Below are 23,387 nucleotides of genomic sequence, written 5' to 3'. Positions count from 1 at the left end.
GTGCTCAAGACTGGAAACTTTGTGATGGGGAGACAAGCCGATAATCCTGCCGTATGAACAAGGAAGTATCTGACTTGGCCTGGAAAATGTTACACTAAAACATGTATAAAGTGGCAGGTGAGGGCGCTGTGGAAAATGAGTCTCCCCCGAGCGAGACAGAGGTATGAGGGGTGGTTCGTGTGGCTCCACCTGTTTCCACTGGGACATGAATCCTTCGAAGTCCAGGACCCCTAGCGAGAGCGTCCCTGGAAGATGTGTCCCGACGGCGGCCTGGCCCCAGGGTGGTCGTGTTCAGTGCTGAACCACGTGGAGTCATCCTTCTGATAAATTTAGACTCAGGGACAGAAGGGTTTTGGTGACAAGAACATGTTTATTACTTCACCGCCCTGTTCATGTGCCTCCCAAAGCACCACGCTCGCAGTCACGAAGGCCCCACGTCCACTGCCTGCCTCTGCCTCGGCAGGACAGACTGGGCTGCGCTGTTTCGAAACGTAAGTGCCCCTGGTTTACTCTGGTGCTGAGTGATGTGTGCTGCCTATGCTCTGGCTTGTGTCCCCACCGCAGGGAGCCTCTCAGATGCTGGATTTCTAGAAGACTAAATGTTCTTTCACGTTTATGCCTAGAGAGCTGCTCTCCACACGCAGCCCTCAGGCAGGGGTGAGCTGAGGGGCCGGCTGGGGAGAGGGGAGTTTCCAGATACCCCCCACGGGCGCAGCTCGGTGAGAAGAGGGTGCGTGGTGACTTTGTAAACTGCTTGACTTGAAGTCGTCTCCACACCTTGTAAGTGCCTTTGGTTCTTGACTCAAATAAAAGGAAAAAGTCAAAAACATGTTTTTGAGGCCTGATGTTCCCACTGAGCCCAGACCTCTTGTGCCCTTTGGTTTTTAAATAGGAAGACTGGACTTCCTTGGTATTAGGCTGTCCCTCCTTCCAGGGGTACTTTTTCACTTGTAAGGGGCACGCCCCCTCCCCCCCCCCTCCAGCGCTTGGTCCTCAAACACAGAGCCCTGCTGCCCTGAGACCACCCCCAGGGCTGAACTTTCAGGAGCAGTCGAGTGGGTACTTTTTTAAAACAAAAAGACCTGAACACCTTTACAGTAGGTGGGGCCCTCACAGCTGACGTCGGGTAAAGGCCTGGCATGGGGACGGGTTCAGGTGACAGTGTGGAACAGTCACGTGTGCACACGCTCACTCGGCGGGGAAGGGAGGTTGCTGAGTGGTCCCAGTTAAACACCGGCTCTGGGATGGTCCTCTCAGCTGCTTAAATACCCACGAAGGCAGCTGCACTGCTGTCACCAGCTCAAGTTTCTCCAGCCCTGTTTTCATCGAGTGGTCCACTCAGTCCAGCTCCTGTGGCAGGGACAGAAAATAGAGTCAGCCTGTCTGCCCCGCAGGCCAGGCTCCCGTGCTCAGACCTCCAGTCAGTGGAAGTGGACTGGGGCTTTGCAAACGCAGGCTTTCCCCGAATCACGCACGGTGCCGAGGACTGAACCAAGGCTGTCTCAGCCCCGCACGTCGGGTGAGCTGGTAACAGACAGACTTGTGTTCTCGGGCTTCTCTCCTCCCCACGATTCAGCATGCTTTCACACTGGATTGGGGTTTATGTTCACCCCAGTTGTAAGATGCCTGTGAAGCTGGAGACCATGCAGAGCACGCGCTTTTAAGGCTCATCAGGGAACCTGAAGAGGGTCAGAGGCCTGAGCCGTGCTTCTGACAAGTAAAAGCCCATTCACTAATGTTTTCAAACCTTCAGACAAGACGCCCACCTCCCTTCCAGCTAGTTTGTGAATAAACCCAAGCCAGAGGCCTAAGGCCTGCCTGGCCTCTTCCTTGGGCCACAAAGAACTGTGGCCTCAAACTCCCTGCTTAGAAGACAGACTGCAGTCCCCTCTTGACCGCTGATCCTCCTTGGTAATCACGTAAGTTACACTCATTTTGGGACAAGGTGAAGTCGCAAGGAGATGGGAGGCAGCCTGGGCCCCTCCCACCATCTTCCCTCCATCCTGTCACGAGCGCCAAGTCGGCCTTCACCACCTCCGACCAGCGCCTTTCCTGCTCACGAAAGCAAAACCTGGCCTTTCTTCCTGAGCAGGAAGACTGCCTTCCCTGGGGTCTGGTCACCAGCAGGCAGCCCTGCAGAGACAGTCTCAGACCTTAGGGGAGATGCCTAGGAGCTGGTGTTGCTGGCTCTTACATTTTGGACTAAGTTCCTCACATAGGTGAGAAGATTCTGGTTGATGAAGTTCACCGTTGTGCGGAAGACGTCCTGGAGCAAGGCTGGCGTGTGACTGGCCACCTCTTTGGCCAGGAGCATGGTCAGCACGAGCAAAGTCTTCTCCTGGTCCACATCTGCGGGGCAGGCCTGGAGGAGCTGCCCCAGAGTCGTGGCGAAGCCCCGCCTTCTGTCCTGCATGGAGGAGACGGAGCCTCGCTGACCAGCCTCCTCCCGCTGGAGGAAGGCCGCCCTACAGTGACAGCCATGAAGGGGCCTTCCTCTCGAGGAGTGCTGTCAGCAGCAGATGCTGGAGGGGAGTGAGGACAACTCTGGTCTGAGAGGGCAGATGGAGACAAACCTCCCCCACCAAAAGCACCTGAGCTGAGGGTCAGTGCCCACTGAGGGCATCCGGGCCTCATGCAAGGGTGCAGGGAGAGGAGGAACCCCTCCCGCCCGTCCAGGGGAGGCCTCCATGGACCATAGGCCCCCAAAGGACCTTCCCTGAGGGGGAGAGAACGTCACAGCTGCTTGTGCGCCACGACACCTTCAAACCTCAAAAGGGAGCTCCCTGGACGGGCCAGACCCTGGACTACATTTCTGAGTGTTGGGGGCCCCTGCGTCCTTAGCCATCAGTAGTGGACCCCCACCCCCACCCCGGCTCCTACACATGCCTGACGGCCTTGTGGGGTGTGCCCGGCCTTTGGGGCCACCCCTGGTGGGGACTTAGCTCTGTAGGCTCCCTCGGTCAACTCTCTGAACTGGAGGAAAGAGCTGCACACATCGTGTTCACCTTCTGGGGGCTCTGTCCCCAAACGCTGGATCTGACTGAAGGTTTGGGTTTTTCCTGTCAAGTTACTTAGTTCTTACCTGAAGGGTCGTCAGGCTGGTCCTATTTCCAGCTCTTTTGTGGACAGTCAGGACCCGAGGTGCAGGACAGACCCTGAGCAGCCCCCGCTTCCTGACCGCCCGTGGGTGTGCGCGCTCACCTCCTCCGAGAGGCTGCCATTTGTGAACTGCGCGGCCAGGCCGTGGATCAGCCCTGGGTGGATGCTGCGGCCCATTGTGTCCCCAATCTGTGCGAGCTGCCTGGCGATGTCCCAGATGGCCTCCTCTTGACTCGCAGAAACTAAACGTCAGAGAGGGTGGCTCCAGACGACACTTCGCTGACCCCTCCTCCCAGAACACGGCGGTTCTGCTTTGGAGCAAAGCCGGCCTCTCCCCACCCCTGCTCCCGAAAACGGTCCGTGATGCTGAGGCAGCTGTGACTGCAGCTAGCTGGGCTCTGGCCCCTGCATCTGACAGCCATCTCCCCAGGAAGTGGCCCAGAGGGCTCTGCAGCCCAGCCATGCTGGCATCACAGGTCCTGGATGCAGCCCCCCCTCCCCCTGGCCCCCCAGTGCCCCCTCAGGCTTGTCTTGCTGGCCTCCCCACAGCCTGGACCGTGGCATGCAACTCGAGCTTGATTTCTCTCCTCAAAACCTTCCACGCACCTGCCTCACTTTCAGGGACAAGTCACCCGGATCTGATGTGATCTTGGACCTGAACGTCCACTGTTCCCATCGGAGGTCCAGCCACACCGACTGTGCTCAGTACCGCTCCGGGCCCTGGCCTTCCCACCCCGGGTTCTTGCTGAAGCTACTGCCAGCTCCACCGCACCCGATTCCTGCAGCCCTGACTGCCTCGCCTCTCCCGCCTCCTTCCAGCAACTCAGGAGCCACGGCAAGTCCAGCCAAGGGAACGAGTTAGCATCACGAGGTGGCCACCAGAGCCTCTACCTGCCTTTTGCTTCCAAACCTCATTAGGTCCCCGTCCACACGCCCATTTCCTACTGTCATCACTTTGGCCACTGCGTCCAGCGAGGCTTTGGGGCCCCGAAGCAGGGACGGTGTGGGAGAGCCACCCAGGGACAGCCTCTGCTTGTTGCTCCTGCCCCCAGGCCTTCTCATCCTTCCCCAGGGGACCAGCCAGGAGACACAGCAGCTGGATCCCTGGGCCACACCCCTGTCCACTGAGTTGAGGCAGCCGGAGGCTGGAGTGGCCCAGAGGGCAGCGTGCAGCAGGAACCAGGCGGAGATGAGCCCACAGCCCTCCCAATGCCTACCTGTGTCCGCTGCGCCCCCGAGGGGGTGGCTCCACTGGCTGCCATCTGTCTGCAGCTCATCGTCAAGGGCCGTGCACATGGAGAGCTGGTGGCCCAGTGCCTCCAGCTCTCTGCGGAAACTGGAGGGGGAGCAGCTCTGGAGGAAGCTGAACACCAGCAGGCTGGTGATGCGCTCATCCTGGGGGCCTGCACCGTTGCTGACCTGAGATGAAAGCCACCTGAGACGGCCTCGCCAGCCCGGGGACCCGCGTGCCCGCCCGCGGGTGAGGGCAAAGTGCTGCTGCTGCTGCTGCTGCTGCAGAAGTGGCTCCCCTGGGGGACGGAAGCCAGGCAGACGCAGACTTAGCGGCCAGCCCTGCATCAACGCGCTTTGCCAGGCCCCCCCGTCCTCCTTCACTGGCCACGCATCCAGCAGGTTTTCAGTACAGACTGGACAGTTGTGACCGCAGACAGCGTCTGTCTTTGGCCAGCTGTGGCCGGCTCAGGTGGGTAAGCCCCTTGACCGAGCCTACAGAGAGAACTACCAGGACAGGATGGCTCCTGTCGAAGCCGAGGCGGCCCCAAGGGAACCAGGAGGGACTCCCGGGGCGCTGACTGCAGGCGCACACGCACAGCGGCTGGATGACGGCAGACCCACCCAAGAGCTGGGACGACGGGCACCGCCTGGGACCTGCCCAGAGCAGGACCCACGGACACACGTCCTGGGCTGGAAGTGGCCACGAGAGGAAAACACAGGTGCAGGTAGCAGTTGCTTCCAGGTCCCTAATGTTTTTCATTAGAAAAATCAGAAAACTGGGGGAGGGTACAGCTCAAGTGGTAGAGCGTGTGCTTAGCATGCATGAGGTCCTAGGTTCAATCCCCAGTATCTCCGTTAAAAAAAATTATAATAATTAAATACAATTAATTCCCTCCACCACCACCAAAATAAAAAAAAACTGCAAAAGAAAAAGAAAAATCAGAAAACTTTTAGAGGACAAGTTGTTTTAAATAAATAACATGCATAGTCAGGTGCTCATATGTTGCCATTAAGCCTTATCCAGAATTACTCCTGAAAAAGGTAAAAATGTACATAAAGCTCTACGTATCAAACCTTTACGGTGAGGCCAGGTGGCACAAGGCAACTTAGAAACTCAAAGTGCTTCCCTTCTGCCTCAGGGAGGTTCCTGGTGGGGAAGGAGGAACCGGGGCCGAGGCCATGCAGCTGACGGTGCCCCCAGAGCCATCCTAGCCATGACCCCAGGACCTTCTTCGGACATGGGGTCTTTGCAGATGGCACTGAGCTAAGGTCGGGCCACAGTGGACTAGGGAGGACCCTACATCCAAAGACTGGTGTCTCTACAAGAGAAAGGAGGGGCAGATGCGATGGGAAGACAGGGCAGGGGCCAGAGTGATGTGTCTGCCCAGACAGCCGGGCACCAGGAGAGCCTCCAGGAGGAACCCACCCTTCGACACCTGGACCTCAGACCTCTGGACACGGAGGGAAAACACCCAGTTTGTGGGGCTTCGTGGCTGCGGCCCCAGGAAACTAAATCAGGCCATTTCTGCCTGGACTCCCTTCACCTAGAGGCTGGCAAATGGGGTCCCAAAGCCTGGCTGCAGCACACTGGTTGCCACGAACTTGGCCAGGTCGAGTGTCTGAGACGGTGGGAGGGAAGCGTTTCATGTTAGGGGCGCGGGTCCCAAAGCTGCGAGCGGGCAGCCCATGGATGGGGTCCGTTCTCACAGTGTGACAGCAACAGGCTGGACTGGACCCCAGGATGGGCAGTCATCCCAGCACCAAGAACCAGCTGGGCCAGGGACAAGCCGGGGACGGGCCAAGGAAGGACCAGTGACCACCGTTGACAAGAACGTCTCAGAGGCGGGTGCTCTGATGGCTGTCCCTTTAGGTCACAGGGAAACTGAGTTACGAGAAATGATGAAGACTTAGGAAACCTTGCTGGACCAAAGTACCTCTCGCTATATAAAGTCAGTTCCAATGTAGAAAAAAAGATGGACAGGTAGCCAGTGTGTCTGATACACTGGAAAAGTGCTGGTGTCCAAACCTAGAGAAGGCAACATCAAACATGCAAGCCCTAAAACCAATCTCATTTCTTGCTCTTCTAAATACCAAAAAAAAAAAAAAAAAAAAAAAAAATATCACAGAAGAACACTACAGTGTGGCTAAACAGCACCACACAAACACACAAAACCCCCAAACCCGAGACACTGTGCTCGGTGAGGTCAGACACAAGAGGTCACGCTGCGTGAGTCCTCCACCCGTGTGGCCCCCGAAGCAGCCAGACTGTTCCAGGAAGCACAGGACGAGGGGCCGGGCGGTGGCGGCCACAGAACAGGGTGAGCAAAAGTACTGCCACTGAGCTTACGCCTTAAAAACCTTACAGTGGTTAATTTTACGCTATGTATATTTTACTGTAATTTTTTTTAAACTGGACATGCAAATTCTGGTGGGGGAAGAGGAGGCGCCTGGGAGTCTCCTCACGAACTAACGCTGGGGGACTCCTGAGTCTCTGCTGGAAGGAAAAAGTAAAAAGGGGAGGGTTCCGCACCCCCCCCTCCCCGGTACAGGTGTCGGAGATGCAGGACCAGTGGCGGGCGCCCTGGGCGCAAGTCAGAGGGGGCACCATAGGGCAATTTGGACCCTGATAACAGGCCTTCGCCAGCACAAGGGCAGCTCCCCAAACCCCTTCTGTTCAAGCAGCTGACATTTCTCCTGCAGCACCCGGCAGGTAACAGCGTGGCTGCCATCCCTTTAGAAGGACGTTTGCAAGGTTCACGCTGAGACCCTTCAGGTGCCAGATGCTGCTCAGGAACCCGGGCACCGAGCTCACAGTCCCATCTCCTCAGACGCCTCCTACAGGGGCTGGTGGGACTGGGGGTACCTGGTGCTGGGCCCTGACATGACAGAAGAGGAAGGAAGACCAAGCAGATATGACCGGCCACGCTGTGATTCCTTCTCGCGCCCATGTTCATTCAAGGCACCCGGCAGCATTTAGGCACCGAGAAGGCAGGCACCAAGGGGGCTGGCCCATATGGCCCGAGGTAACCACTCCCAGGAGCTCCCAGCCTTTCAGAGGCCTTCAATCAGAAAGCCTCCTTGTCCTTCGGTGAGGACAAGAGGGGCGAGGGGACGAGAGGCCCGTTTTCTCCCCCTGTGCTCCAGGGAGTTGTGAGTGAGAGGCTCCTTCCGCAGGGCTGCCCCCCACTACACCCCCCAAGCCTCCCCCAGGACAACCGCAGCATCTGACCTTAGAATCCATGGCCTAGGCAGCCTGGCAGGCTCCGGCTCTCAGGGGTCAAAGTTGGTGGCCTGGAAGAGAACACACACAGGGTGGGTGCTGGTTCCTGCAGGGACACCCACTCCAGGACCCCTCAGGGAAGAGAGGAGCCGTCCTTCCCAACTGTGCGCACCCTGGGCTGCCACTTCCTCTGCAGCTTGAAACTTGGGGAGCGCGGAACCCCGTTATGGAGACTGAGGCCCCACCCCAAGTTCATGGCTCAGGCAAATAGGGCAGACAGACTCCCCACAGCACCGAGCTGCCTCCATGAATAGGACCCAGCGTTCCTGGGGGTCTGCTGCATCACTGCCACCACCTGAGCACAGGCCTCCCCTCAGCCACCACCCAGGGCACACCGCACGGACCCTGACTCCGTGGTACACACTCGAGCGGTGGCCAGGCAGGCCAGCTCCCCATGAGCCACGTGGCTTCAAGGGCAGAGAAGAGAAATTTCCCATAGAAAGAAGGAGAAAGAATATGTATCTGACAATTACACAGAAGGTTAAAGCTTCCATTCAGCGTATCTTACAGACTAAATAATCCAGCGTCAAGAAGGGACCAGATGAGCCCACTGGAGACTGGACTAAACCAAGTGAACTGGCATTTGGGAGAGCGAAACACCGAACCTGGTCATTCCACACGGTTCCTAAACACCCAGGAGGAAAAGACAGACAAAACGGATAGCCAGCTCCTCTTCAGGGAGGAAGGGCAGAGCGGCCTCCACCTCCCTGTCCCGGGTGCCCTGGCCTCATGCATCCCCAGCCGATGCACCCTATGGGGCGGGGCGGGGCGGGCTGAGTGTCTGGGAGGAAAGGGGCCAAGAGCAAAGACGCAGGTGGAGGCAGACAGGCAAGGGGCAGAGCGGGAGCCACTGTCAGCATCAGGACACAGCAGACAGAACAGCCCCCAGGGAAGAGGCCAAACCACGGCCATAGTCACAGGCCCCCCCGCCACCCCGCTCTGAGGAGCCAGCATCAGGATGCTCTCCACAGAAGCACCTCACCGGCCGCCCCCGCCTGGTCCATGACCATGTCACTCACACTGGCCGCATTCCTGTCTTCACAAAATATCCTAACCCTCTGAACAACCCTTGAACCAAGCAGGGGTTAATCTGCGCAGAATTCATCCAGACCTGCGCTCTGCACTCTCAGACAACAGCCCGGGGCCGTGTGGCATTTTTAAATGAAAACCATGGGCATGAGTGGACCTGCTGTTCCAGGGCCAGCTCTGCTGATGTGTCTGTAGCCACAGATGCACAAAAAGACCCAGACCCGCCGGGGAGTGACTTTTCCTTCTTAAATGAACACATACTAGATTTTACTGAACTCACTATTTAAAGGGGTAAAGAGTAAGACGATAAAACCACTCCACACCCACAGGAAAGGAGGAAGGGTGTCTCATGTCTGGGCACGTCGCTGGCAATGGCACCAGTCTTCTGCCACTTACAGAGGCCTTCAGTAGCCCCAAATCAAGGAACCCAGAGAGGGCCAGCTGGCCAGAACACACGGGGGTTTTGTGCATGTGGGTCTTTCGCAGTTTCTCCAGACAGTCTCCAGCCTGGGCTGAGATGACTCTCACACACAGGCGGTCTCACTAGGCTGCCTCACGGGCCCATCCTGGCGGCAGCAGCGTTAGTTAACCAGCGAGGCCTCCTCTGTTTCTTTTGCAAATTTAGATCCGTGGCATTAAACAGCTACCAAATGCACAGAATCGACTTAGGTCTGGAAATTTTCATAAGGAAGCTTGAAAGCAGCTCTTTCCCCCCTTTCCTGTTCACGCATTTCTGTTCCCCTCTAACCCTTAAGAGAACCTAATTACAGGAATGAAAGCAACTGAAACCAACTCCTGACTTAGGCTCCCTGAATGCACACCACGCCTAGTCTGACCGGATGAAGGCCGTGCTAGCTCTCCGCCCCCACAGCCCCCTGGCAACCCCGCGGGCAGATCGTGGGCAGAGTACATCTGAAGAGTCCATCAGTCCGTGCAGGGAGGACTGTCCCCCCTTCTCCCTTTGAAAACACCCCAGCAGAACAGGGCCCTCGGCGTGGTCTCTGAGCAAGAGTCCACTTTCTCCCCAGGCTGCCGGCTTTTCTGATTAAAGCACCTTCCTTTCTACTGACACCTGCCTCGACAATGGCTTCTGAGTGGCGAGCAGGTGAGCCTGAGTTCAGCAGTGAGCTCGGACTGGGCTTTTTGCTGCCTGAGAGTAGGAGCCAGGCCTAAAACTCCACAGGCTTCACCTGCAGTTCCCACAAAGGTGTAAGAATTCCTCTGGAAAAAAGGGGAGCCCAGCCATGGGGAGCAAGGGCCATTTATCCAGACACTGGCACCTGGCAGGAGAGGGTGGGAGAGCTTTGCGATGAGAGAGGCCCCTGGAGGGCAGAGTCCAATGCAGACCCAGGTTGGAAGCAGGAACAAAAACCAGGGAAGCTGTCAGTTACTGACCAAGTCCTGAGGTAATTTGTAGCTTCCAGGACGTCGCCAGAGAGCAGTCTGACTTGACTTACCAGGCTGGCCTCCTGGGCAGGGGCCTCCTCTGTCAGCTTACAGTCGGCCCACTGTCTGTCCGTATATTCGGTCTCCTGCCGCCCTTCCAGGCCCCCAGGAAGTGACCCTCCTCCCACTACCACCAGGGACCCCTGGCCAGACTGGCTTCCCTGCGGCTCTGCAGGTCTGCCCCCAAGACAACTCAGTTCTGTGACAAGTGGCTTGTCACACCCAAGCACATGAGCATCACTCAGGAACAAGGGCTCTCAATTCGTCCAGTGTTATTAAATCCAGGTTAAAAAAGCAAAAGGACGGTATGGCAGTTTTCAAAAAAAATTATATACAGAATCATGGTCTGCTCCAGCAGCTCTGCCCCCGGGTATACAGGAAGTGAACAGGAAGTGAGAGCAGGACAGACGGGCTGCACCCCGGCCTTCCCGGCCGCATTACTCACAGCAGCTCCAAGGTGCAAACAGTGTCCCTCAACAGGTGAGCGGACGAGCAAAATGTGCCCATCCACATGGTAGATACAATCAGCCGCAAAAAGGAAATTCCAGCACCTGGTGCCACACGCAGGGACCTGGAGGACATTGTGAGAGTGACATAAGCCAGACACAAAACGGCAGATGCTCTGCGATTCTCTGAGGTCCCTGGGGGTCGAACTCACAGACGGTGGACTGAGGTCTGCCGGGGCCGGGGGGATGGGGCCACAGCCACGTGCGTGGGCTTCACGCCTCTGCTTGTACGTTTGCAAACAGTTAAAACGGAAAAACTTGTGTATATTTTACCACATGTACAAAAGAGAAGGCAATTCTGACACCTGTGACAACGCGGACATCAAGTGACAGTGTGAGCATTATGTGACCGTGGACGTCATGGGATGGCGAGGATATGCTGTGAATGAAACAAGCCAGACACAGGAACACATGTTGTCTGATCCCACTTGCGTGAGAAGCCGTCTGCTTTTTAGAGAATTAATTCCTTATCAATGCCACTAAACTGTACGCTTAGAATAGTTAAAAAGGTAAATTCTGTATCTACCACAATAAAAAAAAGTTTGGAAAAAACCCTGTATCACCACACAAAACGAGGAGGCTTAACAAGAATTCTGCAGGTAAGAGCCAGATGTCAGTTGTCTGCCAGATTTTTATGGCTGACAGTTTAAGAAAGTTTCCTTGTGTATCTAGAAAGTGGAAATTAAAATGTCGGCAGCATTCCAGGCAAACCCCGGTGTCCAGTGTATGCTGCCTGCAGGGCGGGGCCGCACCCGGGTTGAGGCTCGGCTGCTAAAGCCAGATGAGAGGAAGCCTGGTCTGGAAAGGTCAGGTGCAGACGCCACCCTTCCCCGCTGTGGACGCCCCAATCGCTGACCACTTGGCCACTGGGAGTGATTCACAGATTTCTCTAACCAACGAAGTCACAACAGAAGGGGGTCGCCTCTCTTGGGTACCGCACAGAACAAACCCCATTAGTGTTTTCCCGGGAGTAAAACCGGATCGTGGACAGCGAAAGCGCTCCCACAAAGCACAGTCTGAGTTACTTACATTAGTGACATTTTACCCAGACACGTAACCAAGGGGCTGCACCTCTTCTGACCACTCTTCCCACAAAGCTCTTACAACACTTCAAACAGATGTAATTAATTTTATAATATGTCTTTTTATAAGGTGAACAACCTTTGGGACTCTCCAGGGGCACTCTGGGAAGTCTCTCTTTAGGTGTAAAAGATATCGTGGGAAGTTTTTTTTCCTAAACTTAGGGTCCAGTCTTCGGAAGTGCTGCCAGAGTCCACTTGGGCACTGACAGATGGGACCATGGATGCTGAGAAACAGGATCTGGTCAAGAGTGAACGAAACTCAAGACCTTAGCTCATCATGAGTGGTGCGCCTTTGTCTTCCGTGGGGTTGTTTCCCCCAAAGACACAAAATAGCAAACATTCTGTTTTACAGACTCTCTGCCACCCACTTGGCAGATAATAATCTCTTTCTGACAGCAAAGGCAAGACCATCGAGACAAACTCTGATAAATTGGGAGTTTTGCAGCTTCTTTTTAGACTCAAGACATTTAAGAGACTTGCAAAAATACGCAACAATGTCATTCTCACTAAAAATGTTGTTTTGGAAAATACACGTAATTATGTTCACAAGCAGCAAGCATGCTGGTGTTTTCAAACAGATCAACAATATTTTAAATTTTCTCCAGTTTTAATTTCTAACAAAAAACAGATAAAACTTAAAAGCTTTCCAGGCTCCTCAGTAGTTTTTATATGTAAAAGCATCCAGAGGCCAAAAAAGCTTGAGAAACGCTGCTTTGAGAGGAAAATAACAGCTACTCCTTTTCCTTGAAAATAAAAGCTTATACACAAGTGTTTCTGTGACTTTTAAGCCAAGTGACTGAGGTCACTTCACAGAGAAGCAGGTGAGTGGTGACGGAGGACCGGCCCCCGACACAGCACACCTTAGAGGTGCAGTGCGGGGCCTTACAACCAGGTTTGCTGGCCAGAGGCAGAGCCTCTGCTTAGTTTATTGAAAACCGTTAAAATTATACCTGGTAACCAATGTTTCAGCATCCTGCCTTATTTCCAGGTTATCTAGGTACACAGTGATTGCCCATTAATTAACTCAATTTACTGTGCAGCATCCAAAGCTGGAATGCTATTAAAAACAATCAGAATTCAAGTCAATTTAGTTGAAAACAAATTTATGTTTTTCATAACCTTAAACATTATGTAAGAGTAACATCAGCTCATTTGATAAGTAAATCTGTAGAAATCTGGAGGGGACCAAGTAGAATAAAATTTATTACACTATGTTGGTATATTGAATGTTGAGTATTACATATACTCAGTACAAAGTATAATACTAATAAATCAGAGAAAACTTTTTTAACCAAAAATTATTAATTTATTCTCATTTGCCAAATATTTATCTTAATCATGGGAACCTGAACTCTTTTTTAAATTTAAATATAGTTGTTACACATGTAGTTACAGGTGTGCAACACAGTGATTCACAATTTTAAAGGTTACTTTTATTTACAGTTATTATAAAATACTGACATTCCTGTGTTGCACAGTGCATCCTTGTAGCTGACTCATTTTATACCTAACAGCTTGCACCTCTCAATCCCCTGCCCTTGTCTTGCCTCTCCCTCCTCCCCTCCCCACTGGTCACCACTGGTTTGTTCTATCTTTGAGTCTGCTTATGAACCTGTAGTCTTAAAAACATTTCTGAGTTTATTTCTGTGCATTTTAAGTCTTTTAAAAGTCTAATACATATAAGTTATTAGAAGAACAATTTCCTGATTTTCTGGAAATTTTAGAAGTATTTGACTTATATAAGCATTTATTTAGGCCCACAAGTCAATCAGAATAGAGTTCCTTCCATTTAAGACATTTCACAACCTAACTCCCCAACAATGAAAAAAAATATTTCCACATTGACCCAGAGGGGGAAAGAGAGGCCTCTGTGAATTACGGAACACAGGAGGCACACAGCATCCGTCCTAGGACTCCAGCCCCAGGTCCAGAGAAAACACAGAGACACGGGCCTGTTCTCCCTGGTGGGCACAAAATTCTGAACCGAGCTCAAGATAGATCACGGACACACAGACACGTCCAACCGTCCGACTCTCTATCCAGTCTTGCCCAGCAGAGAACAGACCCTGTCTTCTGCCCACGAGGACCACAGGCCCAGACCCTCAGTCAGCGAGACCACAAATGGGGTAACTGGTCCACGTGCACAAACCAGAAACCAAACGACCCCAGTCAGGATAGAGAGAGGTTCCACCCGCCCCAAGAAGTCACCCCAGGAGCTGAGAGGAGACGCACGGACCCACCAGCCTTGCTTTCAGGGGTGACTCCAAGTACTCCAATTAAAGAAAAAAGGTGAAACCACGATTTTTATACAAACACAAAATGATATGCCTGAGGTTTTACTGGGAGGAGGGAACCAGATTTCTAAGGTGGCTGCCAGCTCTAGTGGTATCACTGTTAGAGCTGTAAGAAGGCAGTCCTTCCCTTTCAGCGGTGTTCAGGATCAAGGCAGAGCTCAGGGAAACTGCCTGATTTACACGTGGGCTCCTTCTACATGTCCCCCGGACACACTGTGACCTCCCTTCCACCCACTCGGTCCACCCGGGTTCATCCGGACAGAAGGACACTGGAGTTTGGGACACTGGTCCCTCGGCCTCCTTGGAACCCAGCTTCCCGCCTCTCAGCCTTCTCCACAGACACTGGGGAAACTCCTTCCCCTCCCATCCCAAGGGCTCGGGGACCACTGATCCAGCCCACAGGTTTTCAACCCTGGCTGCACACACTGGAACCAACTGAGAAGCTTTAAAGTATACTGACTTGACAGCCCTGGAGGTAATAAACGAGTTCACCAAGGCTTCAGGACAGTCTCCGCAAGATCTGCCGTCCTTCCATATGTCCGCAATGAACAGCCCGCAAGTGAGACTGAGAAACAGAGCAGCACTGAGAATGTGTTACACTGGACAGCACAGGGAACTGTATGTTACTCCTTGTAGTAGCTCACGGTGAAAAAGAATATGAAAACGAATATATGTGTGTTCATGTACGACTGAAGCACCATGCTGTACACTAGAAATTGACACAACATTGTAAACTGACTATACTTCAATTAAAAAAGTAAAAAAAAGATAAGCACTTGGGAATACACTTAATGAAAGAGGTGTAAGGCTTGTACACTGGAAACTATGAACGTCACTGAAGGAAAGTGAAGGTCTAAATAAATGAGATCGTTCCCGTTCTAACCGAAAGACGTATTTTGTTCTGATGGTGACACTCCCCAAACTGATCCACAGACTCAACACCGGTCTTCGCAGACTCCCAGCTGGCTTTTCTGGGGGGAGAAGTGACAAAAGGTGCCCCTGCATAAAGAAATGCAAGGGCACAGGATAGAGCAGACGTGGTGGACTCAGCACTTCCCAACTTGGCAACGAGCTGCAGTGATCGCAGTCCTGGCAAAGGATAAACACGCACACCGACAGACCAGAAATGACGGCCCACAAACGCACCTTCACGTTCATAGTTAACTCATCTCTGCCAGCGGGGCCAGGACCTGGGTACAAGAGCAGGCTTTCCAGCAAATGCGCTGGGACTGCTGGACACCACAGGGAACGGAAGTATGCATTTGGGCCCCGACCTTGTATCATACACAAAAATTAAGTCAAAATAGATGCCACACCTAAACATAAGGGCTAAAACTGTAACACTCTTGTAAAAGAACAAAGGAATGAAACTTTATAGCCTTAGGATGGGCAGTGATTTCTTAGATATGACAACAAAAGAACAAGCAATATAAGAGAAACAGATAAACTGGACTTCTTGAAAATTAAAACTTTTGTGCCTCAAAGGACAGGATCAGTGAAAAGACAACCCACAGAATCAGAAAAAATATTTGCAAATCATTCATCAGACAAGGGACCTGTATCCAGAATGTATAAAGAACTCTTAGAACTTGATAATTTTAATAGATATTTCTCCAAAGAAGATGTACAAATGGTCAGTAAGCACACAAAAAAGATGCTCAATATCATTAATCATGGAAATGCTAATCAAAATCACAATGAGACACCCCTTCACACCCACCAGGATGGCTAGAATCAGAAAGATCGACGATAACCAGAACTGGTAAAATGTGGAGAAGCCGGAACCCCACACCGTGCTGGTGGGAATGTAAAATAGTGCAGCCACTTTGGGAAAGTTTTGCAGTTCCTCGAAACGTTTAACAGTTTTCATATGACCCAGCAATTCCACTCCTATGTATGTATACATATGAGAGAGATGAAAACACGTCCACCCAGAAGCTTGTATGTGAATGTTCACAGCGACATTATTCAAAACAGCCAAAAGCGGAATGTCTATCAACCGTTGAATGGATAAAGAAAATGCAGTTTATCCATAAAATGGCGTATTACTTAGCCATAAAAGGAATGAAGTTGTGATACATGCTACGACATGGATGCACTCTGAAACATCATGCTGAGTGCAAGGAGCCAGACACAAAAGGCCACATGTTGTATGATTCCATTTACACGAACTTCCCAGACGAGGCAAATCCAGAGAAAAAAGTAGATGAGCCAGGTCTAGGGCTGGGGGAGAAGGACGGGATAATGGTGTGTTTGGAGTTTCCTCTGGGAGTGCTCAGAAGCTTTGAAATAAGATTGTGGTGATGGTCGCACAACGCTGTGAATATACTAAAAACCACTTTAAATGGGCAAATTTTATGGCATGTGGGACATCTCAATAAAGAGGTTTAAAAAAAAGGCAGCTGGAATCAGGAGGGGGGAACCCCTCACAGGCCTAGGGCTACACCCCAACCTCGGAAGTGCACCTCCTGGTGCCAAAAGCCTCAGCGACCTAGTCTCTTGCTGCTCCCACCTGCCCAGGCCCTGGGCTTCTGAGACCTAAGCAGGGGCCGCGTGTCCCAGGGGCTACTGCAGGGCGCCTAGGTTGGCCTTGGTCTCAACACTCCACCACCACCCTGCCCTTAGAGTCACAGAGGAGAGAGATGTCTCCAAGACCCTCTGGTGACGCTGAGCCCCAGACCCCAAAGAGGCCTCTCCTCAAGTGCTGGCAGCCGCACCCCCGGCCACATGTCCTGCCACCAGAGCAGAAGGTCCAGAGGCCCCATGCACTTGTGTGCCTGAAGGTAACCAGTTCCTCTTACACCTACTCTATTGTTTCCCTTTCAGACTACCTTGGCTCCCACCTCCCCCACCACCACGCTGACAGGATTACTGAGGGCAGAGGGTAATTTACAACAAACCACTTCCTCATTTTCTGAGCTGATGGCTTCTAGGACCCTGGCTGGATACAAGAACCCAAAAGCCAACCTAGAACTCAGTTTGCAGCAGAACCTCCAGAAACGGCAGCTCAGCGGTTCATCCAGATGCTCGTCTGCCTTTCATCCTTTCATCAGAAACTTCCTCATTTTGACCAAAGAGGCAGGAAGGGGAGGAGAGGAGTGGCGAAAGGGGCTGGGAGCCTGCCTGGGAGGGGTCTTGGGGAAAAGCCCCACTGAGGGTCCGAGGGTCCATGGGTCCGAAGCCCGGCGACCTGCAATGGAGGTGGCCTGCAGAAAGACCGCGTCCTCCTCTGCCCCTCGCCCCATGTGTAACAGTTGCGGACGGGGGAGATGGGGTAGAGGCTGGGAAACCCAGGCAGTGCCGGCGGCCAATTAGTCTCCCTTCGCTGTGAACCTGGGCAAGTTACTTACCCTCCCCCCACCCCGAGCCTCAGTTTCCCCATCCGAAAAGTAGGGACAGACGATAACTGATTACCCTCTGTCCAAACACAAAGTGCTCTGCCCGTGTGTCCCATGCAGTGAGCTGTGTCACCATCCTCAATTAGCTGTCTTTTGCAGACCCGTCAGTGGTCTCTGGGGAGCCAGCCAAGGGTGGCAGCCAAGATGAAAGGGAGGCCCACTTGGGTGGGGGGCTTGCCTGGGGGGCACACCAGGCTGCCACATCCCCAGCCTGACAAATGGTCACCAGAAGTGCCGCCACAGAAGCACTTACAGTGGCCACGGCGAGAGGCAGAGTCCCTGGATACCCCCAGCAAGATGCGCACAGTCCACCATCAGGACACAGGCCCGTCTCTCCCCTTGCACAAGACAGAAACAGAACAGCTAGAGTACCACTCACTGCCCTCTACCTGGTCAGGACTGCTGCCCTGGGAGGCCCCATCACCCCGTGCCCTCACCCTTCCTTCTCAGGGCTGGGACAGGCCATTTTCACCAGCAAATGCGTGGACTTCTGTTCCTCCAATTAGTCTCGCCAGGGCAGCTAAGGCTGTGAGCCTCCCCCTGCAAGACCAGGGAGCAGGGCACCTCCCCCAGCGGGCCCTGCACTGCTGGCAAGCTCCTATTCATCTTTCAGAGTCCACCCCAGACAGCGCACACGAACCAGAGCATGTTCCCGCAGTTCTTCGCTCCAAAGCCTGTAACCCAGTGTATCACAGTTGCCATTCCTGCCACACAGCACCCGGTCCCTCAGAGCCCCCTACCCGGCCCGGGCAGCCCGGCACCGAGCGCAGGGAAGCTGGCCCTTGAACCCCCGCCGAAATGCTGCCCCTCTCCCCGCCGCTCCTCCCTCCGGCAGGAGCGCAGCCCCAGCCCCGGCGCTCCCTCCTCTTCCCAGCAGCGCCTTCCTGGAGCCACCTCAGCTTTTAAAGCCAGAGGACCCCCTCCCACCCTCCGCCCAGCTCGAGCACAGACCCGTCCCAGGATTCGGGGACCCTGGCTCAGGGTCTGCCCCAAGAAGGCAGGGACCCAGGCCCAGGAGAGGCCCCCACGCCAGCGTGTCTGCGCCCCCGAGGGTGGCGACGGAGTGGAAACCACATGCCCCGGCACAGAGGCCGCCGAGGGAGGCCCGCTGGAAGGGCAGGGCCGGGGGGTAGTCGCCTGAAAGGGGCTCAGGGGTGAGGACCACCCCCCCGAGTGAGGACTTCCCAGTGAAGACCACCGCCCGGGTGAGGGCCATCTGGGCCCCGTGAGGACCCAGGGAGGGCCATCCGGCCCCCGGCCCCACCCCTCGCCGCCACCGCCGCGACCCGGGCAGCGCCGCACGACTGGTTCGTTGGATCAAAGAACCGAGCCCCGCACGCAGCCTGGTGGCCGAGGGTCTCCGGCCTCCCAGGGTCCCTGGCCACTAAGTCACTCAACAACCCACTTCCGCCTCCGGCAGCGTAATCAGGGCCGTGAGAGCCGGGGGGGGGGGGTGCCTGGGCCCGGGACCGAGGCCGCCTCACGCGGACGGGGCGGCGGGAAGGAGCACGCGCGGGGACCCGGGGCGCTGGGCGCGGGGCGGCACTCACCTCCGAACTCACACGCGAGGCAGCGGGACTGAGACGCGCTCAGCGCCGGGCGCGGGCGGGAAAAGCCGGCGTCTCCAAGGCGTCGAGCGCGCAGCCGCCGCGCGCCTACTTTCTCCAGTTCCGCCCCGTCCTGGGCCCGCCCCTTCCGGTCACAGCCCCCGCCCCGGGCCCTGCCACGCCCATTCACGATCGGGCCACGCCCCCTTGCAGGTGCCCGGAGGCAGAGGCGCTGGGAGAGGACACCCGGGGACCAGGGCGGAGGTTGCACGCGAACTCGAACTCGAAAATAGAAACTGAATTTTAAAAAGAAGAAGAACAAGACCGGGAGGAAATATAACCAGAAACTATCGCCTGTTTACTGTAAAATAATAAAATCACAGGGATTTTCCACTTTTTTGTACTTTCCAATTTTTCTTAAATGACTGTCGCACCAATTTTACGATGACTAAAACTATTGCAATAAAGATCACATAATGGAACAGTTTTTAAACCTAGGCAGTGTTATCTATGCTCCAACTTGATTTCTTATCAGAGCTGCATATCCAAGTGATTAAACAGCGAGTAATACTTTTAAATGGGGTTCCTGGCAGCCAAAATAAAAGAGAAAGGGAGTGACTGATTTCACCACTCTGCAAAGAAAGGACGGAGCTTGCCAATTTCCACTTCGAGGAGTCCAACCTTATCTCACACCTAACTTTAAATGAAATATCTGGGTTTTATGTGCAGCTTAAATTGGCTCTGAAGGAAGTGTCAAAAGGGACAATCTAGATATTCCAAACAAGAGCAGGTTCATTCCAATAAATGTGTGACTGGTGAAAGGGCAACACTCTTAGGATGTCTGAAATCACAGAACAAACCACCCATCGGGGGAGCTCAGCACTCTATCCCCGCAAAGGAAGACGCAGGCCAGGCCAGCACTGAGGCAAAGACCTCCTCACTTGGCAGCTGAGGCCGTCCGCAAAGCCACCAGCCCCACTAAGGCAACCACACTCTAGAGCAGTAAGTTCATTTCTGGAACCACAAATGCATTGCTAGTGCTGTATATGGACCAGCCAGGCCAAACCATGCTCCCCAGAAAGCTGCTCCCAGGCTCTCACTGCAGTCTTGTCAGGAGGAGCTTAACTTCCAACCAATGCATATAAATAACCAGTAATCCTTCCAACCTCAGTACCACCCAGCTTTCCTCTCACTCTCACCACTCCTGATTGCTAAAATTTGGACGACAGATGACACGCTTCTCTGCCTTCTTGCACAGGACTCTGACCATAATTTCACTTTCCATGCCCAGAGGCCTCCTGGACTGTGAAGGGCTGCTGTGTCTACGGCAGCACTAGCACATTCCCTGCTCCACAGTGCACGTCTGCCCACCAATCCATGCAGCCCCACGTATCACAGTAGTGATGCTAGGAACATTGTCAACAAATGGAACTTTGGCAAACTAAAAAGCTTCTACAAAGCAAATGAAATCATCAACAGAATAAAAAGGCCACCTATGGAAGGGGAGAACATATTTGCAAATCACATACCTGACAAGGGATTAAAACCCAAAATATGTAAAGAGCAGGACCGGTTCCTGTTGAAGGCCCAGCGGAGGGCAGGTCCAGCAGAGCCCCATGCGTGCAGCAGGGACATGCCCTCCTCCCACGACTCTAGACCAACAGAGGCCAGGAGAGCTTATTTCCAGCACTTCAGGACCCTCCAATCCCCTCCACCCCTAGTAGGTGCCTCCTTGGGAATTCAGTGGGGTTGAGGTGCTGCGGTCAGAGGGGCCTGCCTGGGAAGCCAAGGAGGGCTGACGTGGAGTGGCGATCCCAGCCCTGGAGACGTGTCTGCGAGAATGAAAGGATCCACCTGGCAGGGTGGACCAGCTTGCCCCTCCAAGGTGCTTTCCCACCAAGACACAGTCGAGGCTCTGGGCCTTGAAGGACAGAAGGGAGAATCTAGACAGGAAGAAAGAACAAGTCCTGAGGGAGAAGCAGAGAAAGAGGGCTGGACCCGGGACCAGGGGCAAAGCTTGTGCCCTTCCCAGGTGAGCTCAGAGCAGGTGAGAGGCTGGGATTTCCCATGTCCCCCTCAGCTTTTCCTCTGGCCAAGAGCCAACATTAGGCAGGAAAGCCCCCACCCAGGAAACCAGAGCAGAGTGACTTGGACAAGGCTGACCGGCTCCTGAGAAAACTGGCTCTAGTCAGCATGGGCTCTGGGGGAAGAGCAGAGGGACTCCGGATGGTGCGGCAGTGGGGGCGGCTTTCACATATAAATCAGTATCCAGAATTCTGCAGAGACACACAGGTCGACTATGAGCCTGGAGGGGCAGGACTCTCACGTAGGACACTGGCAGGGAAGGAAGAACTAATGTCTGAGTTTGAATCCTGAAGGCTTCGTCCATGGCCCCAGGCCCATTTCCCCACATCCAGTCCCGTCTGTGGCGCCCTCCCTCTCCCACAAACACTGTGTACTTCCTGGCACCCCAGCTGTGGGCAGGGCCCAGAGTCACCCTCAGGGGGAGCCCATTTTTGGCTCCAGTGGCCACAGAGGGACAGGCACACAATCTGTGAACAATTTTCAGCCCCACAACCCCTTCATGGGGCAGAGAGTGAGTTATTTTCCATTGCAAGGGTAGAAACAGGTGTGGAAAGCCATGTCCAAGATCGGCCAGACAGGCAGTAGCCAAGCTGGGGCCAGAGGCCAGATCAGATTCCTGGTCCAGCACTCACTGCATGGTCAAGTGGCTTCTCCTAGGGTTAGGGTGGGGGAGGGGACAGGACCCATGGGATCATCTTTCGGGGAGCCTTAGGGGAAAGGGAGGGGTGGAGAGACCACTCTAGTGGCTAGGGCGGGGGGAGATGGGAAGTGTTTTAGGCTGTGGCCTTACCCTGGGGGGGGGGGTGTCACACACCCCACCATTCCTGCTGGCTGAAATCACACTCAGCAATTAGGCACCTGGAGACCCAGGCCCAGGGTCCAAGGCTGAGTCCCCTCCAGGAAGTCCTCCTGCTTTGTCCCAGCCTGTTCCACAGCTGTCTGTGCCTCTCAGTCTTCCCCTGGGGCCAGGGAGGAGAGTGTGGGGTTGGGGTGGAGAGGCCTGGGGGAACTTGGCTTTGAAAATTACCAAATTTATCACCCTCCTCCAGCTCTGGACCTGGTGGGAGCAGAAGGCCCACTTCCCAGGTGGCCTTGGGGGCTGCACCCCACGCGGTGCCACCAGGTGCCTCTGCTAGCAGACTTGCAGAGACCTCATCCCAGGTCAACCCCCATGTCCTCCTCATCCCGCGTCAACCCCCATGTCCTCCCCCTGCTCCTTGAAATTGGCCGCCCCGCTCACATGGCTGGGTTCTGAGTCCAGACATCTTTTCACCCCTCACACCCTCCCACCTGCCTCTCCATGGCAGAGGCACCCTCTCCTTCCAGCATCCACTTCCTGAGACGAGGCACTGGCGGAGGGGCGGCCCTCAGCCTGGGCAGAGCTGACAGCACAAGACAGTGTTTCTGCTGCCCGTCCCTTTCCATATGTAGCTGCTCTGGCTGGAGGCTTCTTCCCGCCAAAGCAAGGGGGCGGTGGGAGGGGCAGACGCGGCAGCCTTGCCCCGCTGGACACCAAATGGCTGGGGGCACATCCCTGCCTTGAGGCTGTGAATTTGCATATTCAGGGGAAAATGACCGTCTTCCACACCACAGAGAAGAAAAATCTAGCAACTGACTTGACTTTGGCCACGTGGGGAGACACCTCTCTGCCTCCCTCCCTCCCTGGCTCCCACCTGTGGCAATGCAGTCAGGACGGTCATGTCCTGCATCTACTCCTGGGCTGCTGCCCGGCCCCCTCCCCAGGCAGTGTCAGGAACTGTCTTCTCCCAAGGCTTCTTTGAACCTCTCCCCATGGAGGACCTGGCAGGGCCCAGGCTGCTCTCCACACCTTCCAGGAATGGGGCCCGGCCTTCCGGGTGTCCACTCAGGTGAGGGCCCTTTGTCCTCAGGGAGGCCCATCTGAAAGTCACGGGAACGCTGCCTGTGGAGAGCGGCCAGTACCCGGCAAATTAAGTTCCTGGGAGGAAACAGAGGATTCAGCTCAGTATTTAAGACGAGTACCAACAAGTTCAGCCCTGTCACCAGACGCACCCGAGTCGCCCTGGGCACAAGGGAGCCAGCCCGCCGTCCTCTGGTCTCTGACTTCTCGGGAGAGTCAGGAACCACCTCACTACCCAGCGCGGCGGCTCCTGTGTGGACACAGACATGGCCCGGGCCTGGCGGGTGCTCTCTCTGCCAGATGCAGAGACTGCTCGGTCCAACTGTCCTCTGTTGCAGGAAGATCCTCAGCTAGGATCCTGCCTGGCCCTGGGCCTCGGCCACCACCACAGCCGTCCCAGCAGATCCAAAGGCTGGAATCCAACCTACTTCAGAGCGAGGTGCGCGCCCTGTTCCAAAAGGCAGTGCTGGGCACGGAGCAGCGTGCATGCTCCTGTCCCCCCAGGGCGT

General features: G+C 54.6%; 1 protein-coding gene across 4 annotated transcripts; it reads right to left on the bottom strand.

Moving 5' to 3' along the window:
- Positions 1 to 350: 350 nt before the first annotated feature.
- Positions 351 to 19,066, bottom strand: BID (BH3 interacting domain death agonist). Of its 4 annotated transcripts, XM_064478828.1 has the most exons (6): positions 18,918 to 19,066; positions 7,562 to 7,623; positions 4,317 to 4,518; positions 3,202 to 3,341; positions 2,195 to 2,407; positions 351 to 1,350 (listed from the first exon to the last, which is right to left on the bottom strand). In XM_064478828.1, exons 2-6 carry the CDS (start codon positions 7,571 to 7,573, stop codon positions 1,339 to 1,341), a joined length of 579 nt encoding a protein of 192 aa, XP_064334898.1. In that variant the 5' UTR covers positions 7,574 to 7,623; positions 18,918 to 19,066; the 3' UTR covers positions 351 to 1,338. The 4 variants fall into 4 exon arrangements, with proteins under 4 accessions (XP_064334898.1, XP_031300330.2, XP_064334896.1 ...); XM_031444470.2 differs by lacking the exons at positions 7,562 to 7,623; positions 18,918 to 19,066 and having other exon boundaries at positions 4,317 to 7,547; XM_064478826.1 differs by lacking the exons at positions 4,317 to 4,518; positions 7,562 to 7,623; positions 18,918 to 19,066 and having other exon boundaries at positions 3,083 to 3,587.
- Between the last annotated feature and the right edge of the window lie 4,321 nt (positions 19,067 to 23,387).

Source organism: Camelus dromedarius, chromosome 25 (assembly GCF_036321535.1).
Source record: "Camelus dromedarius isolate mCamDro1 chromosome 25, mCamDro1.pat, whole genome shotgun sequence".
Lineage (NCBI taxonomy): Eukaryota > Metazoa > Chordata > Mammalia > Artiodactyla > Camelidae > Camelus > Camelus dromedarius.
The sequence above is the reverse complement of the archived record's forward strand: the minus strand, read 5'-3'. Positions and strand labels throughout refer to the sequence as shown.

Excerpts from the sequence above, each read along its gene's own strand:
- BID (XM_031444470.2), bottom strand. The coding sequence starts at position 4,677 with ATGCAGGGCTGGCCGCTAAGTCTGCGTCTGCCTGGCTTCCGTCCCCCA. Across the intron at positions 3,342-4,316 it reads CGGGGGCGCAGCGGACACAG|TTTCTGCGAGTCAAGAGGAG; the intron begins GTAGGCATTGGG and ends TCTGACGTTTAG. Across the intron at positions 2,408-3,201 it reads ATGGCAGCCTCTCGGAGGAG|GACAGAAGGCGGGGCTTCGC; the intron begins GTGAGCGCGCAC and ends TCCTCCATGCAG.